Source organism: Amaranthus tricolor, chromosome 8 (assembly GCF_026212465.1).
Source record: "Amaranthus tricolor cultivar Red isolate AtriRed21 chromosome 8, ASM2621246v1, whole genome shotgun sequence".
In the NCBI taxonomy this organism is placed as follows: domain Eukaryota; kingdom Viridiplantae; phylum Streptophyta; class Magnoliopsida; order Caryophyllales; family Amaranthaceae; genus Amaranthus; species Amaranthus tricolor.
The window spans coordinates 30,417,168-30,435,730 of NC_080054.1; the positions used below are offsets into that span (position 1 = coordinate 30,417,168).

Sequence of the window (18,563 nt, forward strand, 5' to 3'; positions counted from 1 at the left end):
TTCCGATTTTGTCCCAATATTCAAGTTTCTAATTTATTTTAGACAAATCTGTACTTCTCCCTCTTTTGATCAAATGGCCATATGTCATGTTTGTTTTGTGGCACGATTCACCAACTATTCGTAATTTGTATTTTATTCTCAATATATAAATTAAAATATAATCATGTAGGATTTTGTATAATTTTTTTCAATGTAAATATTATTATAATTAACTTTTTATAATTTTAACTAAGTACAATAAGAGATATTTAAAATTGAAATAATGCATAACAACCAATTTGGACATAGACTAAAATGCCTGTGCAACTAATGCAGAGGTGATCATTTGTGTCCCGAGTCCAGACCTATAAGCCCAACCTGAAAAAGGACTAAAAAATGATCTAAAACCCAGCCCGGAAAATATTGTTTTGGGCTTCGGGCTTTGCCAATACCCAGCCCATTTAAGTCACAAAAGGAGAAACGTCGAGTACATAGCTTGGTTCGGGTTGGTACCTCTGAAAATGAATTTGTAGTAATGTGCACGAGTCGAGCCTCAAGTACAAGATAGATTAGATAGAGGGTAAAATCTCCCAAGAGAAAAAGAAGTGAAAAAAACATAGGACGACAATGAAAAAATGGTAAAAGAATAACCAGTAATTATAAATAATGACAATAATCAATAAATCTGTTCTGGATAATCTGATACTCTAATTCAAATCTAATCACGTAACATAGTCTACTCAAATCTACATCTCTATGAGTGTGGAAAAAAGTGAAAAATATGGTTAGACCTTTGAATCAAGTTCGGAAGAATCGGTTACGTTCTTTTGTTGCTTAGGTAAGGAAGCGCTCCTACGTTCTTTTCCACCAGGTTTTGAGGAGGCGTTTCCGTACCATATCATTCCCGCTACAGCAATTATCATGCCGAGCACCACCTGCGAATTCAACCCTTCTTTCCCGAAGAAGATAAAGCCGAGAATTAAAACTAGGATGGTCTTCATATGGCCAAGTACTTGGAATGATACGGCTGTGAATCTTCCGATGCAGATAAACTGGCTCAGGTTTGTCCCAATAGCAATCGTACATGAAAGGGTTATAAAGATCTGTCGAGATAAAATAGTGCACCCGTTAATGAATCAATCCAACTCGGTTGGTAATACAGTATCAAATTGCACGTAACCTGAGAGATTGAACAAGATACAAACAGACGAGTTTTAAGGGAAGATCTTAGAACCTACCACGTATTGGTGTAAAAAAAAAAAAAAAAAAAAAAAAAAAAGAAACTTGAATTCCAAAAAGTAAACATCGTGCAAACTAAACTAGACCGACCCATTCGACATGACAGACACTTTAAAGGAATCATGTATTGCCCACATGTATTTCTCCAATCCTATTTTGAATCAAATGTCCTTACTTCAATGGAGCCAAAGATATCTAGTTCTTAAGTTTTGGATTATACTGGATTATTATAATATAAAATGATCATTAAATCACGTGCACTTCTTATTTACGTGAAGTTGCATATTATATTTGTTACCAAAAGGTTGCGTACATCTAACCTCCCAAACCCAGTTAACGTGGAGCTAGTTTGGGGTAATAAAATGTTGTATTTTAAAATTTGAGAGTCGACAATGATACCAAAATGTCATTGCACCCCACACGCAAAATCGTTCAATATTATATGCAATTCGGCAGATAGAAGCTGTTAATGCAAAATCAAGACCGCATATAGTTCAGGCCTCAGAAGATAAAGAACTATAAACCAATTGAAATCCTTACCAAAGCCAGTAAAGTATAGTTGTACGCATGAATTCGCTTGCTGGTTAACCAATAATCAATAAAAGGGCCCAATATAAGCAGAGATCCAGCTTGTACAGGTGCAGTATGACCAAGGAGATTGAAGGAACTGAGTGAATACTTCTTTTGGAGATGATGTACATACTGCAACATGAAACACAAGCAATTTCACAAAAACATCGTTTCGATAGCAACATGATTTATTATTCGGCCTAAAATTCCAATTTCCTACTACAGAAACATAAATTTATTGGCCGCACTGTAAAGGTTTTCAAAAAACCGAAATGATACTTCCCCCGTTGTAAGCTGTTTCGAGGGATATCTCATGTTTTAGGCAGATAATTAGCATTACAATAACCACATCACCGTTCAGCAATTTTGCCACTACGGATTTATTTTAAACTAAGATAATTCATACTTAAGATGGGAAATGCAAAAATTCAAGTTTAACTAAAAGTTACGTTCACAAAATGGTCGCGAAACTATGCAAAAATAAGATCATGGAGGAATTGAATTTTTTAACTTCGAATGTTACAACTTACAAGTGTAAATATAACCTTCAAGTGTAAATATAAAATAAGAGAACTATTTCAAATGTTATGATCAATTATACTTATAAAAAGGGTATTAATGCAACCTATTCCAAACATTTCCTTAACGTAAAATTTTGAGTAAAAGTAATTACACGGAATATAAAGAACAGAACTTACATATTGCTGCAAAGAAGTGCTCCACACGGCAATAAAAGCAGCGATAAAACCTTTAGTATTTACACTAACATCAGTAACTGTGCATACACCGACACCTACAAGAACAAGCCCTATGCTGAGCTTTGTGTCTCTGGAGTATCGAACTTTATCGAGCAAAATCTCCAACAGACAGGATACAGGGATCATACTCAACTTTGCGATCTGAAAAGTATGCATAGTAATAATTTTTTTCAGAAGTGCAATAAGTGCTAAGAAATCTGATCAGGCAGCACCGAAAAAAAAAAAAAGAACTTTACCTGATAAAATCCCACTGAGTTCCACATAAGACTAACGTTCATGCCGACGATGGAAAAGTTAGCAAATATAACAAATCTCAGTAAGTCCGGCAATGGCAGATGAGAGGGTTGTATAAACCCAAGCCATTTAAGAACAAGTGTCATTACAGTTGTAAATGTGAAATGCAAACCCGTCAATGTAGTAGCTGCAACATAAAATAAATTCTGTTAAATTTCTGAAAGGATGTTTAAGTCTGCATAATGTCCAATGCATTTGGAAGATCATACTGATACCCTGATATCTACACTGGTCTCCAAAAGATTATGTGAGCAGATTATTGTGCAAAAAATGCAAACGATCCACCCAGACACTAGGGCAGAAAGATTGGCATACAAGCAATAATCCATGATCAAAGTAAAAAGTACACTAGTTAGGTTCTCAATTTATTTAACACCAATGCACCCTTCTCCTATGAGCAACATAATAAATAATTATCCTTGCTTGAACATCAACATGTGAAGATTTTATCACTGAATAACATAGAAACCTTGTCCAATGAAGACAATCTTGTATATTTATTAAGAAAAATTATCCTCAATAATCCCACCTTTTGCCCATTTGCTGTGAATAATCCCTACTATTGATTATTTCTAAATAATCCAACCTTTGTATATTTTTTCTCACAGCACCCCTTGTCACTTTTTAACCGAATACTGTATGTACCTACCACCAAAGAGGAGTAGGGGTAGACGAACGAATAAGCATGAGGAAGAAGAAGAAGTGAGTGTAACAACTAGTAGATAAGTACAATAGTCGATTAAAATGTGACAAGGGATGTTGTTAACAAAAAACGTATAAAGGTTGGTTTATTTAGAAATAATCAAAAGTTGGGATTATTCACAGTAGATAGACAATATGTTGATTATTCAAGACAAATTTTCCAATTTATTATGAGTTGTATACTGAAGTGGCATTTAGGTCTCATCCTTGATCAATAATGATTTTGTTTTCGATCATGCTTGAGGCTACTAGTCCCATTGAAGATAAAAGTAATGAGCATGTGTAGTTATGATGCATTGTTCAGCGAAGAGGCATTTAGGCCTCATCTTTGATCAATAATGATTTTGTTTTAGAACATGTTGGAGGCTACTACTCACATTGAAGGTAAAAGCAATGAGCATTTGTAGTACATATTGCATAGCCTTAAAACAAGGATGCTCACCAAAACTAAAGCCATGTGTAGCCATGAGAGCTTTATTGACCATTATAATTCCTACTGATGTGACAACATTGAACATCCAAGCGGCTACATCAGCTGCTTTCTTCTCTGCCTTGGTTGCTGGAGCCATTTCTTATTGATACTTTCAAACAACTCAAAGCTCAGCCCTCAGCTTTCGTTACACAATCCACATCATTTAGTGTTCAAAAGCAAACCCTTCACACACTTTACGTAAACACCTACACAAACAAAAAATAAGTAGATAAAGAATATTAGCTACCATTCAAAACAATGGAAGATAAACAGTAATGCCCCTAACCACAACATCAAATCACTCAGTATGCAATAATTTTTGTCATGCTACTGGTAATAATATTATCTGTGTTTGAATAGAGAGAAATGGAGGGAAAGGAAGGGAAGTGATTTGAAATGATGGGATCCATTGTTTGGATAACACAAAGGGATGGGAGGAATTCGGAGTGAAAACACATAATTTCCTTCCTCACCCCTCCCCTTCCTTTCCCTTCCTTCCCTTCTCGTTCCTTCCCTTCTCGTTCTTTTTTTTCTTGCTCCTGATTTGCTATCTAAACATATTGTTAATGTCTTTCCTTCACCCTCCACCATCAAAAAATGCAAGATAAATAATTATAATTTCACAAGAAGATTTTGCTAATATACCACGATACGACTGTAAGAGTATCATCCGGACTCCAATCCAAAACTTTTCAAGTTAAAGGTTCCACCAAAGAAAACGAATAGTTGTACAGACATAAATACTTGAATTCCTCTATACATCATTGACTCAGGATACGCTTGAATACAAGTACACAACCCAGTTCATAAAGAAATACATAAACACTTCAAAATAAGATAAATAGCAAGTAAACCTTAAAAAAAAACAAGCCCAATTCAACCTAACATTCACCCTATAAAAATAAATGATCATAAATCTAAAATACCCACAAATACAATCCTCAATTAACTAAAGCAAAGAAATCAACTATTATTCAAACTAAACAATGTACCAACTTTCAACCTTGTATAGCCCTATCTAAATAAGATCCATTCTACTAAACCCTAATCTTCCAATTGAAGAAAAAAACAGAGAAGGAATGCAGTTCAAAATTAAGTCCAAGACTATTTTTTTTAATATTTTTCATTTAAGTAGGCTACAAGAGGAAAAGTAGATTAATCCTTTTTGGTGAGAATAGAACCCTTATTTTACAAGGGTGAAAGGATAACTCATGATTCTCAAATCCAAGACTACTTAATAAGATCAAATCTATCAAATTTTGCTCCACAATCACATATTCAAAACTTCAAAATCTAAAAGCTTAATTGCACAATACAACCCCAATTTTCTAATTGAATCAACATAGATAAACCATAATCCAAAAGAAAGGAACAAAAAGAACAAACCTTTACTTCAAAAACTGAAAAGACTGGTAAACTGCAAGAGTGATAGAACCCAACTCAGTAGATCTATGAATAAAAAGATCAAATCAATCAAAGAAGAAAGCTTTGATCTTTTTAGCAAATGGGTATTTCTCAATTTGATGAACCAATTGAATTAACGAATTGATTGAATCAATGATTTTGATAGATCTCTCTCTCTCTCTCTCTCTCTCTCTCTTTCCTTGATTTCACTTTGACGTTGGTAATTTTCTATGTAACTTCTTCACAGTTAGTTCTTCACGGAAAAAATTGACTAAAAGAATGAAGAAGAATAGGAGAGAAAAAAAACGAGGTCTTTAGAACAAAGTTGACTAATGACGACAAATCTTAATTCACTAAAGTACTAATTTTTAATATATTTTCAAATTGATTAAAAGATATTAAAATCAATAAAAGATTGCATAGAATATTTAGAAAAAAAAAAATTATTGTTTTGATTTTTAATTTGTTTTATTTTCCAATCAAGAACTCAATATAAACAGTGTATTTGAAATTAGAGTAAAATATATAACTACGTGTCTGTTATCTAATTTGACTATGAAATTAAAATCGGATCTCATCAAAAATTTAATTATCTGACTCTAAGAATCTAATTTTTATGGGTTTTTCTCACTTATACCCACGTACTTTTAAAAATTCTCAGTTGTAACCAATAAATTTACCAATTCTCAATTGTATCCAATAATTAGTGTTAATTTAGCAACAATAACCATTTTTTACCCACAACTTAACAACAGTTATCTTTGGATTTTGGTGGGAAATTTCCCTCCAAATGTCACGTGACTATAATCCCCAACACTTCATTTCCACCTTTCTTCATCATTTTCAATTTCCATCTTCACTGAGCAATTCTAAAATGGTTACTGTTCAAAAAGTAATTCTTAAAAAAAAAGAGTTTATATAAGCCATATTCACATTATAATGCTACTGATTATGAAAAGCTTTGTTTAGTCATTGGTATAAAAATTCATCTGATTTGTCATTAACCTCATATAAACACCATTTACAAAATGTTCAAAGAGTAATTCATAGCAATATCCTAAAATAAAGATCAGGTTGACTCGGATGAGGTTCTTGTGATATCATGTTATCGATTGAAGAGGAAGGGAATGAAAGGGTTTTTCCTTTAACCCTTACTTTCCTTTTTTTTTTTAAAAAAAAATTCAAAAAATATTACTAACGCCTTAAATAAATCTAACTAACTGTTGTTAAGTTGTCATTAAAAAATGGTTATTGTTGCTAAATTAATACTAATTATTGGTTACAATAAGAGTTGGTAAATTTATTGGGTACAATTGAGAATTTTTAAAAGTACGTGGGTACAATTGAGAATTGGTAAATTTATTGGGTACAGCTGAGAATTTTTAAAAGTACGTGGGTATAAGTGAGAAAAACCCAATTTTAATTTTGTCTCAATATTTAACTTTCTAATTTGTTTAGTATATTCTAAGTATGATGGACATATTAATATACTTATTTTGAATATGTTTTTGTACTCATCATTCATCATAGATTTATTAAACCCATTGTAAAAAACTTCACCTTTAAATGTTAACACTATTAAAACATTGATGTGCATTAAACTCAATATGTATAATTGTATAAAGAACTACATGTCAAAACTATTGATGTTAATATTTTTAAATTGCTTTGAATTTTGTTTTATTATGTTAGATTGTCAAGGAGTTTGAGGGTACTTTTTAAAGTTATACTTAATAGATTATCTCTTTTTATTAGATTTATCTGATGATTATGTTACATTATTAAGTTGAATTTGTCGGTGAGCGTAACTTATTTGAAAAACATTATTTTAGAATATAAAATCTGAGTTTAAGGAAACTAAATAAGAAAAAAATTTGACTTCTATTCGAAGTAAAATTGAAGTGTGTAATATTTATTTGAGTTTGACACATTGTGTTCTCTATTACGATCTACAAGCATATTTTGTGAAGAACAGATAAATCATTTGAATTTATTTTATTATTTATAGGAAGAAATATAAAATTCACTAGTCTAAAAAGCATGGTATGTTTTTGAGTTTCTTAAGATAATTTTGATAGGAAATTCAATGTAACTTAATTAAAAAAAATTTTTGATCAAATTGAAAATTTACCAAGTTAATAGAGGGTTCTAATAATCGAATTTTGTCTTAATTGAAATAAATATTGCATTTTTAATTTAGTTAAGCTTTTCAGATCCTAACCATACCTTCTCTAAGCCTACCTTGTGATCCAAAATAAAAAGATAATAATGGGTCTTAACTCTAACCAAGTTCAACGAACAAATAGCCAACCGCCCAACGGTTAAGACTATTTAATTATTTATCACAAATTTTTTTGTGAGACGGTCTTTTCGTAAAACGCTCTTTTTTTATGGACTAAATAATTCAAATAATATAATTATTAGCATATAAATTTCTTATTTTAAAGTCATTAACAATCTCTCATAAATGTATCTCGTTAGTTATAGGCTAACTTGGTAAAATTTGGCCAAATTTGGAAAAAGAGACGTGACACACGAGCTTGAGCGTCATCTCCCAGGTAAATAGTACTTGGGAGATGACTCGACAACTACTGCTAGACATATTTTTCATTCCCGGTTTTTGCATGTTTTATTTTAGGTAAGACGAGAATCGCACATAAGTTTCTCATTAAAAAAAAATGGTATGCATTCTAATTGAAATAAAAAGATTTAAGTTTTGTTAATGTGGAACTCACTTGGCCTTGTTATAACTTATAACCACTAACAGGAAATTATTTGCCAACAATTATCATTATAAAAATTTGTGGAATGCACGAAATTATTAATATAAAAGTATATATAATTATAAATTTTAGATAGAGATGCAATTATAAATTAATAGTATGAAATATTATAAAATAGATAGATCATCATCATTATCATCCCATCTAATGTATCTCACTCATAGAAAAGCTATGGATAGGATCTAGGGAGGAAAGGACAGCGGCAACTCTACCCATAAAGAAGAGAGCGGCTAAAGGAGTCCCTCGGCTCGAGAAATAAAATAGATAGATAAATTTTAAAAAATAGTTTTGAATGAAATAAAATAGATAGATAAATTTTAAAAAATAGAGTTTTGAATGAAAAAAATTAGTTGTTAATATAAGTATTGATTAAAGTTTTTAAGGGCAAATCTGGATAATTTTTCAATAATGTTGTCATAATGATTTTTTTTCATTCTCAAATAACTTTTGATTATCATGTATCTTTTGTTTCTTGATGAAATATTTTCAAAACTAAAATTTCATGAGAAAACTTTATTAATAAGCAAAACTTCAACATAAAAAAGAAAAAATATATTTTAAGAAACTTTAATCAAAATAATATTCTAAGAAAATTTTACAGAACATATTTAATTATAATACACTACTCATATATTAAAGGAATAAGTTAATTCTAACTTTGGTAAGAATTATTTCATATGGCAAATGATTATGACAATGCCATGTGGAATTTTATAGTCTTTTTATTAGATTGTATGATATGATGATATGATTTAATGAGCGTGTTATTTTCAATTTTAAAGAAGCCTTAAAAAATTGCTCAAAAATTATCAGAGTCAGGTTTTAATCCTAGGACCTGGGAGTTATGGGCCCACCACGCTTCAACTGCGCCACTGTTTTTATTGCAATTTATCTAATTTATTTCAACAATAATGTTTGTCTTATTCAAAACTAATGAAAAAAGTTCAAGAAATTTAGGAAAGATTCAAGTTATAATGTGAACCTCCATCTTTATGCGTTCAACGTCCAAAGAAGGTGAGAATTGAGATTCATGTGATTTAGAATTTTCAAAAAACAAAAAAGTTAATATCTCAAATAAAAAATGTTGAAGAAAATTGATTAAAGTTCAAGATTTCCTCTTATAAATGCTTAACGATAATGAATAATGCAACTACTTTTACAAATTCTCCAATGAAAACATCGTATGTATGCAACTTTAAAAAAAAATAACTATAAAATTTAAAATACTCATTTAAAGACTTAAAATGTTCATTATAAAATTTAAAACATTCACTTTAAACCTTAACCTTCATTCTCGAACGACTTAACTACCATTTATAAGTTTCTTATAATGGTCAATGCAAAACGAATGCTATTGAAACAAACTACTTGATCCTTGCATCAATGAAAAAAGAGAGATATAAAATGATGGCTAGATAAGAAGCAAAAATGATAGTTCATTCCTTCCATCTACTACTTATTTTATAAGTAATTCTTGCTTGTAACTTTATTCCTATGCTTCCTCCAATTCACTAGTAATGTCTCGTATGCATTGTATATAAGAAAAGTCATAGAAAACCACTAGAAGGATAGTGAGTAGATATAATTAAACAAAAGTAAACTAAAAGGAAGAAAATGAAAAAAAATCATCACTAAAATAGAAAATAGGCATTAATAATAAGGAATGAGTAGATTATACTCTTAAAAAAAAGCTACTTTAACATTTTCATCATATGGTACATCCCACATTAATCAAAAAAGATGCGACAATAAGCAAGGTAGCTGTAAAAAAGTAACTGATTTTTCTTCCATCCTTAGGTGACTAAGAAGCATGCAAGTGCGTTCATTTCTTCTAACCTAAGGAGGTGAAGTCTGGGATCGTCTGTCTTTTGACGAGATAAGCTCAAAATAAAAAGTTTTTAAGTTGATAATTTGCATTAGTTATATTATTTAATTTATATAAAAAAGTCTAATGATGAAACCGTCTCATATAAGAATTTGTGATCAACTAATTAATGGTGCTTGTTGGAGCTCATATAGTTGGGCTTGAGACTTGAAACAAATAATTAAATAAAATTTATGTAAATTATAATTCTATTCTTCTAAAAGGAAAAGAGGAATTAATCAATGAAGAATAATTTATTAACTTTAAATTTTATAAAAAAATTGATCACAATCTTGTCCTGTAGGATCAAAACTTTAAATATATTATTCCATTATTGTTGAAACTATAATATACTAAAAATAGAAATATTGATCATTAATAGCATCAAGTGCCTTATAATTTTAAAATATAGAATCTTAACCAAATGTCTTTTTAAATTATATAGTTAATGATTCTTTAGTAAGTGTATGATAATCTATAATTAATCCAAATACTTTTTTTTGTCCTCATAAATTTATTTATTTTTAATATTAAATAATGTCTAATTTCTATTATTTTTATTAATTTTTAATTTATACGTTCTTTTTTATTTTTTGCTCCCTTTTATTCTTATATATGTACATAAATCTCTTATTTTTAGAGTTTTTTTTTTAATCTTTGTGATGAGGGAGTAGTTGGCAAATAGCTAGCATTAGCATATCAAAACAATATCATATTGGAAATCGATAGTACATGTAACATGATCCAAGCATGGAAGGGAGCAACATTTTTGTCCTAAAAAAATAAGGTAGTTGTGGTGTGTTATCAGTTACAGTGTAGTTTACTACTTAATTGTTTAATCAATTAATTTCCTTTTTCTACCATCATTATCCACAAGATTTAGTAGTGTTTTAACGTTATTAATTACCTCTTCCGTTTCATTATATTTGTTATATTTGACTTTTTACGCAATTTAATGTGTTATTTTGTTTATTTATATGTTGAATTGCACACACCTAAAAAGTTATAAAAAGTTAATATTATAATATTATGAAAATATGCGATTAGACAATTCAAACATGATTTCACTTGACTATATTTTTACTTACACATTAGCTGCAATGTATAAAATAAGCTTGAATGATGAATAGCACACATAACCAAAATGTAGCAAGTATTTCAGAACGAAAAAAGTGTTATTATTTAAAAATATACATAATACTCTATTAATCTAATCAATATGTACTATATATTATGTTTATATTTATTAAAGTACGTATTACTAATTAGCTATGGATCAAGTAGCAATCGTAAGATGTCAATTCTATTTTAGTATCATTATAATATTACCCAACAATAATTTATTAATTATTAGGAGTAATGGAGTATGTCTACTACGTTATTTGTTACTCTTCTATTTTATGAACTTCGCCAGAAGTATAATTAAAATGTTTTTTTAGAATTAAGGGAAAAGTACTTTTCAAGAAGAGTTGGAAAAACATGTATATGAAACGAAAAAATAAAATAAATATGTGAATGTAAAAAGAGTGTGCCGGTTATTGTTGAAGATAATATTAAAGCAATATTTGTAAGACATGCTGAAAAGAAAATATCGGACTTCCTAGTAATTTCTTAATATGTTTGTCAATTATAAACTTAAATTCGCCAAGGATACGTGTACAGCTTATCGTATATTACAAACTTGAATTTGCCAAGGATTCAATGTATGCCTTTTTTTTCCACAAAAAATAATAAAGATATGACAAAACATAGAAAAGATAGTACAATAATACTAATCAACTAGTCCTTGCCCTAACAATAAAGGGATACAAATATGATCTATCTGTAACTTTTTTCTTTTAGATCCTAATGTTATGCGTAAATATTGGATTGATGACTATGATTATAATTGACAAAATTGATCCGAGCCGGGGGACTCATTGGCCGTATTCTCCTTTATGAATATGGCCATATAAGTTATTATTTTACTTCCCTTTCCAAACCCTAATCATAGTAATCTTGTTGGCGAGATACAATATATATTATAGATGCAATGGTTAATGATTCATAATATCACTCGGCAAGCCAACTGTATGATGTTTACAATTAATGACGGTGATAAGTGAAGGAGATGGCTTACCAAACCAAGTAGCCATCCTTTTCGACTTGGTCATATATAAAGCCTTGTCGGAATTTTGGTAGTTGTTCATCTTTTCTAATAACATTTCATATCATGTTACTTCCTATTCATTCTATTAGTCTTGTTTATTTTTTTTTTTATTTGTAGAGGTAATATTTTAAGTCTTAATTAATATTCCTAATATTGTGAATAAATAAAAAGTCTAAAAAATTAATATTAATAATTTATGCATTGAGGCAAATCAAATAAAATTTGATTTGACTATGTTTTAACTTATAGTATATTAAAAATAAAATACAAATTAAGAGCAATAAGTAAATAATAATCAAAAAGTAAATAAGACTATCAGGCAGAATATATGTGAATATGAAATTACGAGTTGGGTTATTTTTAGGCCTTATTTATACGTAAATATCTCTTCATTTATTTTACATATAAGTGGATTATTTCAATTAGAGCATCATGCTCAATTTGTATATAATAGTTGAGTCAATTTAGACTACTTTTATGTATTGATACATAGTATATTAGTATATTAGTATTAAAAGGGAAAAAATTGTTTTGATGACAATAAAATAAGGATTGTTTCCATAAAAGAATACATAACAAACAAAATAAAAAAAGACAAAAATAAAAATAAAGTAATTTTAGAAGAGTAATAAAAATATGCACTATATCTTAAATTTTTAGTTGGGAAGAAACTGAGTCTTTGACTTAGTTTACATAAAGATCACATCATAGCATTTTATGGACTTGATGAACACCACATGCTTAGGTATGGAAGTATATTCAAACTTTTGTCCAACATCGTTGACAACGCACACTACATCATTTGTTCTTTTATTTAATTATTATTTGAGTTATCATTTCATGGATTTTATAGGAAGTTTCCAACTATATGTCATTAAGGAATATGGAATTTAGTCCATTTAAAGAGTTTCACTAAATCTAACAAAATACTAAATTGGGATAGTGTTAGTCAATTTCACCTTTAATTGTGTAGAGTGTATTTGAGAAGTGAAGCATATACACCCACCATTTCACACCACACTCATGTAATGTGTTAATTTGCTTCTAGGCGACCACGAAAACCTCTTGCATGCTTATCACTCATGGGGTGTTTATTAAAATTCAATATCCCATTGATTTGGATAGGGAAAATCGTAATCTGTTTCGAATTTAATTCGAATCAAAATATTGAAAAAAATAGATATCTGATTTTTAAATTCTTATATTTTTTTTGTCTTCTTTTAAAAAAATTTATCGTTTTTTAAACATAAATATTTAAGCTTAGTTCTCTTTCTTTTTTTTATCAAGCTTATTTTTTTAATTTTGAAAATAAATTTTTGGTAATTTGGTTGGATTTTTCAATGTCTATATTAATTAACAATAAATTAGTTATATACTTAGTTATAGTTGAGAATTATACATATTAGTAAATTAAACAACATAAAAAATTTTTAATAAAAAATATAGATATTTTAAAAATAAAAATAATAAATATTAAAATTTTGGAAAAACGAATATCTGATCCGAAGTATCCCTTTTTTAAAAAAATTGGATAAATAATCTAATTTTTAAAACGTATGCCGGATGGGATATTTGAACATCCTTAGCTGACGCATACATGTTAATTTGAAATTGGCTCATAACATGATAAGAACATAGGTGGTTCTGAGCATGTGTAAGATGTTTGACCGCATATGACTTCTAAATTTAGGAGTGTCAAATATTAGTTGACATTGATTTACACTATTTTTGCTTTACTACTTGTTTTTAGGCCAAAAATTTTTGAAAAAACTATATAGATGCTTAAATTTTATAGTGTGTTTTTGCTCCGTCTCTAAAAAAAATTATAGCATTTTTTATCGGTTATTATTTCCGTATGTCCATGTACTAACTCTAATTTTTTATAGTCTTTTTATTTTATTCTTTAATACGAGTGTTATGCAAAAAAAAGTGACAATAACAATAGTAAAATAATGGAGTCCTAATTTTAGTATTATACTCTAATATTTTTGAAAATTTTTTATATTGGCTATAAAATACTTATGGACCATGCAATACTACAAATATTATAATAAACGAGACAAGTTTATTTAGATTAACTCAATTTATAATTAGGTATACAAAAATAAGCAAGCATTAGAGTAGGGAAAAAAACATGGTGATTGAAAAAGTGATGCCATTGTGATGTTGTTTCACAACATGAAATTGTCGCAACTTCAGACAAATGACACAAGAATTTGCCTGGAATAGTAAGCATTACACTACCACGTATGACGTACTTACAGTATTTACTATTGTCCTCTTTTGATCATGCAATTGGCCTGGAATAGTAAACTCTCATGGCCTTTACCCACATATTTAGGTTCAGAATATAAACAATTTTAACAAAAACATATATACTTCTATTAAGTATTAAATTATATAACATATAATACAAATAAATAGTAGCCGAATTAATTTTTATACACATATAAATATAAGTGTTCGATTTACCTTATGCTAGTCTCTTGAATACAATGCGATCAACTTAGCTAATTTACTTGTCATATGCATACTATACCATGCATTGATGCATACCCTAACATCATACCCAATTCTTGCATAGTGGCAAGGTCGGGAGAGCGGCAACAAATAAATAATAATACTCATACAGAGTCATACCCTCTCAAAAAAAGGAGAGGACATGAGGAATACAATTAAAGAAACCCCAAATAGAACAAGTGCTGCAATGAAAGCAGTGAGTGGTAATAATAATGCATAAGAAATAAATTCTGCTGATTTCAACAAATTTATTTGGAATTGAATGGTTAGAATAAATAACTAAATATAAATGAAATGACGAGTAATAAATAAGTGAATATATAATATGTCAGCGATCATAAAGAAGTAAGTGAAAGGGAACAAAAAGGAAACTAACAATAGTGTAAAATACAAATTTAGCGTCTTAAATTATTTTTATCCCTAATTAGATCTTAGATAAATGCAACTCACTACAAGTATTTAACTATAGTAGTTTTGAGTACAGCAATAATGAGACCATCAAATCCATCAATTCCATATCAAGAATAAATAAAAATTAAAATAAATCTTATTTAAACATAAAAAACATGAACAAAATTAATAAATAAGCTATGTAAATCTTACTGTAGTAGTTATATTAGAAGTATATGATAGTTAAATTAGTTAAAAGTACAGCCTTACAGAAGTGAAACTTTATAGTTTTTACTCGGATCCTGTAGTTATGCTAGCTAAGTTACTTAGTGATTGGTAGGTTCTTCAAACTAAAAATAGAAAATTATTATTTATTCTTTATTCTTAAACAAGAATATTAAATTATAGTGTTGGGGTTCCATAAGGAGGTAAGATGGGCGGAAATTAACACGCTATAAGTGATTCATATTGAAAAATTATAAAGATATTGACTAGCATTTAGGAACTTGACTTATCTAAACAGAGCTATTTTTGTAAAAAATCGTCTTTCGGTGAAATGATCTTAAAATAAGAAGTCAATATGCTAATAATTTGTATTATTAACCTACTTAATCCAAAGGCGCATCTCACGGTGAGACCGTCTTAGTTCGTCTTATATGAGACAGTTTCACCATAAAACGGACCCATTTATTTAGCGCATTTCTGTAACTGATCACTTTACAATTATATATGATCACTTAAATATATTAAAAGTACACAAATCAGCCAACCAGAAATTATTTTACCATAAAATCGTCTCATTTAATCATTAAAGAATTTGTGTTACGGGTTTAATTGGGGGGCTGTAGCGGGCCTCAAGGCCCTCATCAGACTCTAGTGTATGATGAGTTCATGAGTACAGTAGTTAATTAAAAGCTACTCCAAATCCCAATGGCCTTAATGAAGTGTACATGGACAAGTACAAAACCTAGTTCAGGTGAAAACAGTATCTACTCAAGTCTCTGAAATACTCCTACCTAACAAGACAGAACTTTTTTTTTCTTTTTCTTAGCCAGAAGGCTCAAAACATAATACTACAGTTCATATAGACTAAACAAAAACTTGCAAGATTTTTCTTTTCCTTCTTTCATCTAAGAATCAAATTCTAGACCTTATATAGATTGGGATTATTTGATATAAAATTCTACCATTATTGTTAAACTATATAACATATAAAACTGAGATATATAATAATAATCAAGTCGTTCAAACACACATATAAGAAAAATACGTGTTAGAATCATACTACACTATGTTAATATTCTGAATTCGCCTTATAACTTCAACAATTATCTCTCCATAGCTAATCTTAAGCCTTCCCCTCCGACTATATATATGAAGGTGAGTGTTCAACTCTTCTTATTGTTGTGGCTCCGATAATCCGTCCATAGCTAAACTTAAAAGTCTTTTGCTTCTATGTGCAACGTGTAAGGTTAAATATTTGGTCTGATTTATATAACATCTTAAATTCGCCCCACATTTCTAATAATTTTTCCATAGCTAGCCTTTTAAGTCTTTCTCTTTCTACTTCATAAGCCTTATTTCCCCTCATACTCTAGTCTTCTCCACTTCATCTCATCACTTTTTTTCTTTTTTTTCTCTCTCCTCCCCAAAAATCCATTTTTAAGACCCACCCATCAATTTGGAGGGTCTACAAATCAACCCACTTAACACTACCTTTTTTTCCTTCTAAAAAATCATTTCTACATAATTTAAATCATGGAAGATCATCATCATCATAACCATCTCCACCAAAACCCAAACCCCAACCCAAATTTCCCACTTCACCTCCTTTCCACCGGGTTATCCATACCCGAACAGCCCGAAAATCATGACCCAACTGGCTCCATACCCATACCCGCTCCCAGAAAACCCGCCCCGAAACGTACCTCCTCCAAAGACCGTCACACTAAAGTTGACGGTCGAGGGAGGAGAACCCGAATGCCCGCTCAGTGTGCTGCTCGGGTTTTCCAGCTTACCCGAGAATTGGGTCACCGGTCTGATGGTGAAACCATTGAATGGCTTCTTCAACAAGCTGAACCGGCAGTTATTGCCGCTACAGGAACCGGAACTATCCCGGCTAATTTTACCTCCCTTAGTCTATCAGTTCGCCGGTCCGGTTCAACCGTTTCTTCCGGTTCACATAGTAGACCTTTGGGCTACAGTCCCAATTACTATGCTAATAATTTTTATGTTAGTCCTCCTAATTGGATGGGTTTTTCTAATATGTTGATGATCAATGGTGATAATCATCTGAATGATCCAAGCCGTCGGATTAATAATAATCTATTTCCTAATAATGGGTTAGGAGAATTATCCTCTAATTCCTCCCCTACATTGTCAAATCTACACACTAGTGTAGATTCTGACACATGTCATGGTAAAAAGTGTGTTTCTGAAGACGATGATAATAAAGATCAAAAAAATTCAAATCAAACGTTAAATGTTGGTATTAGGTGGGGTCATGTGCCCGGATCAGATAGAAGTAGTACAACTACGTGGGGGCATCCTTGTACAACTACTAATAATGGTACGGTTGCAAGTGGGTTACATTTTGTGAATTTTGTTAATAATAATACACCAATGGACTATTTTACCGGACAGCCGATGGCGGGTCCCAATGGTGGTGGAAGTGGCGGTGATGGTGGTGGCGGTGGCGGATTTGATGGGCAGTTTGGGACGTATACCGGGCTGAGTAATGGGCTAAGACCCATTGTACCGGGTACAACAATTGGATCCCAAACTCAAGATAGGTCTAATAAATAATAATAGTGTGGATCATGGAGATGCTAGAAGCTAGGAACTAAGCTAGCTATCCTTGCTAGTTGCTAGGTATGTTATTTGTTGATCATAAATTTGTTGGTCAATAATTGATTAATTGTACGTGCTGAATATGTAAGCTTGATTATTATTTCTATAATTTTGGATTGAATTGTACTCCATACTATTATATATTTTCCTCCATTTTAAAATACTTGCAAGTGATTGTATAATATAATGTGGGAAAATCTCACTATTAATTACAAGTATTATGGAATAGAAGGAGTGTGATAGTTTTTTGTGTGAATTTGCAAGGTGAATTTTTGGAGATATCCAATGAATTAGTTTTTGTGCATTATCTTTTTCGAGCCGAGAGACTTTTTGACCGCGTTTTTTTTATGGGTATGAGTTGCCATCGTCCTTCCCTCCCCAGACCCTGACCATAGTTTTTTGTGGGCGGAATAAACTGGATATGATAATGATGACAATTGTTAGTAATTTAATTTCTCTTTTGTCTTTTAAAGTTGATATATTAGATGGACAAAATGCGGCAAATTCAAAATTACACAAAAAAATATAGAAATACTTATTTTAGGTTTGGCTTATTTATTATCTTTTGTCTTTAATTTTCTGATATTTC

The 18,563-nt window shown here is 30.2% G+C and overlaps 2 protein-coding genes across 2 annotated transcripts; one reads left to right on the forward strand and one right to left on the reverse strand.

Annotated features, from left to right (window-relative positions):
* Positions 1–636: 636 nt before the first annotated feature.
* Positions 637–5,738, reverse strand: LOC130820603 (UDP-rhamnose/UDP-galactose transporter 6-like). Its single transcript, XM_057686036.1, has 6 exons — positions 5,401–5,738; positions 3,985–4,220; positions 2,783–2,967; positions 2,487–2,687; positions 1,759–1,920; positions 637–1,082 (listed from the first exon to the last, which is right to left on the reverse strand). The coding sequence occupies exons 2-6, from the start codon at positions 4,109–4,111 to the stop codon at positions 765–767; spliced, it is 993 nt and encodes a 330-aa protein (XP_057542019.1). The 5' UTR covers positions 4,112–4,220; positions 5,401–5,738; the 3' UTR covers positions 637–764.
* Positions 5,739–16,669: 10,931 nt separating this feature from the next.
* On the forward strand, positions 16,670–18,230 carry LOC130820605 (transcription factor TCP15-like). The gene is given in 2 exon segments (XM_057686039.1): positions 16,670–17,920; positions 17,922–18,230. Coding segments are annotated over 2 exon segments (1,080 nt in total). The 5' UTR covers positions 16,670–16,882; the 3' UTR covers positions 17,964–18,230.
* The last annotated feature ends 333 nt before the right edge of the window (positions 18,231–18,563 follow it).